General features: G+C 44.1%; 1 protein-coding gene across 1 annotated transcript; it reads left to right on the top strand.

The window, feature by feature from the left end:
* Nucleotides 1-6: 6 nt before the first annotated feature.
* LOC108166088 (adhesion G-protein coupled receptor G7-like) lies at nt 7-1,237 on the top strand. The gene is made up of 2 exons (XM_017303648.1): nt 7-23; nt 764-1,237. The coding sequence occupies exon 2, from the start codon at nt 771-773 to the stop codon at nt 1,212-1,214; it is 444 nt and encodes a 147-aa protein (XP_017159137.1). The 5' UTR covers nt 7-23; nt 764-770; the 3' UTR covers nt 1,215-1,237.
* Nucleotides 1,238-1,290: the final 53 nt, after the last annotated feature.

The raw sequence follows: 1,290 nt of genomic DNA, 5'->3' as shown, positions 1-1,290 counted from the left end.
ATCATCCACCACCTGAAAGAGACGTAAGACCATGCTAGGTGGCTGCTGCAGTTCAGTGGTTCTCTGGTTAACGAAGAGCTATAATCTGAGCCCTAACRTGAGGAAACCACAACAGATGTCTGTAGATGTCRATAGAGACCAGAGACCAGTAGTGTGCTAAAAAGCCAGCTGCGCTAATCCTGCACTAACTAACCATAAACATTAGTTTAGCAAACACTAAAGTGCTGCACTAACATGGTAACTAGCAGAGGCTAACAATAAAGTGCTATACCAATATAATAATTAGCAGAGGCTAGGCTAAAGAAGAATTTTTAACAGTTGCTAACCAAAACTTCAACACAGATGCCAAACTTCTTTCAACTAACACTTCACAAATTAGCTAACCAAATTAAGTTTTAGACTTAATCAGAAAAATWATGTAGTTGAACTTTAGTGGACTAAATGTTCTCAAATTTTGAATACAAGCTAAATCGCTAATGGTAGAGATAAACCTGAGGACCTGCAGCCAAAGATTTTAAAACGTTCTGCCTCAGGAGGCTGAATGTGCATTTACTAATTTTCATGTTTCATTATTTTACGTTGTTCTGTCACATCAAAGCTATGAGAAACATTCTGGTCAGATTGGGCCAAAGTTTGGAAGAGAACGGCTGAGTCCAGTGAGGTTCAGTTTGGTCCGTTTATGGTTTAGTGGGTTTTCAAGATGTCAGAAACATTTTTGAAAACCTGAACCAAACCAGATTCTTCTTCTTTTGTTTCTGCTCAGTTTCCAGATGAAATCCCGTCAAAAGCAAACCAACCTGATCTCCAAGACGTCTCTGCTCTGCATCTGCCTCAGTCTGCTGGCCTTCATCATCACCTTCCTGTCTGGAGTCCAGAACTCCGGACCTGAGGACGGTACCGAGGAGCMGCCCAGCGATCAGAACCAGATCYTGGACTCTGAGCTGCATGTGGAGCCGGACCGCGGCTCCTGCACGGYCGTGGCGGCGCTTCTGCACTTCTTCCTGCTGGCCACCTTCTCATGGAACAGCATGTACGGCACCCAGGTGGTTCTGCTGGTCCGATCCATGCAGCGCAGCCTGCCCTCGTACTGGACCCGGCTCAGCTGGGGAGTCGGATGGGGTACGACRYTTCAAACACCAAAGCTGCCAAACACCTCAACTTTCTACTATTTGTTATATTTATTCAAAACATGCAGGAACTGTCTGCAGACATAAACAAAACAAACATTGATAGACTTTTACAGAATAAATATTTGATCAGAACCAGAACCCTGACCCGGTTCTACTTCAT

The sequence above is a fragment of the Poecilia reticulata genome, unplaced genomic scaffold, assembly GCF_000633615.1.
Source record: "Poecilia reticulata strain Guanapo unplaced genomic scaffold, Guppy_female_1.0+MT scaffold_1442, whole genome shotgun sequence".
Classification (NCBI taxonomy): Eukaryota; Metazoa; Chordata; class Actinopteri; order Cyprinodontiformes; family Poeciliidae; genus Poecilia; species Poecilia reticulata.
The sequence above is the reverse complement of the archived record's forward strand: the minus strand, read 5'-3'. Positions and strand labels throughout refer to the sequence as shown.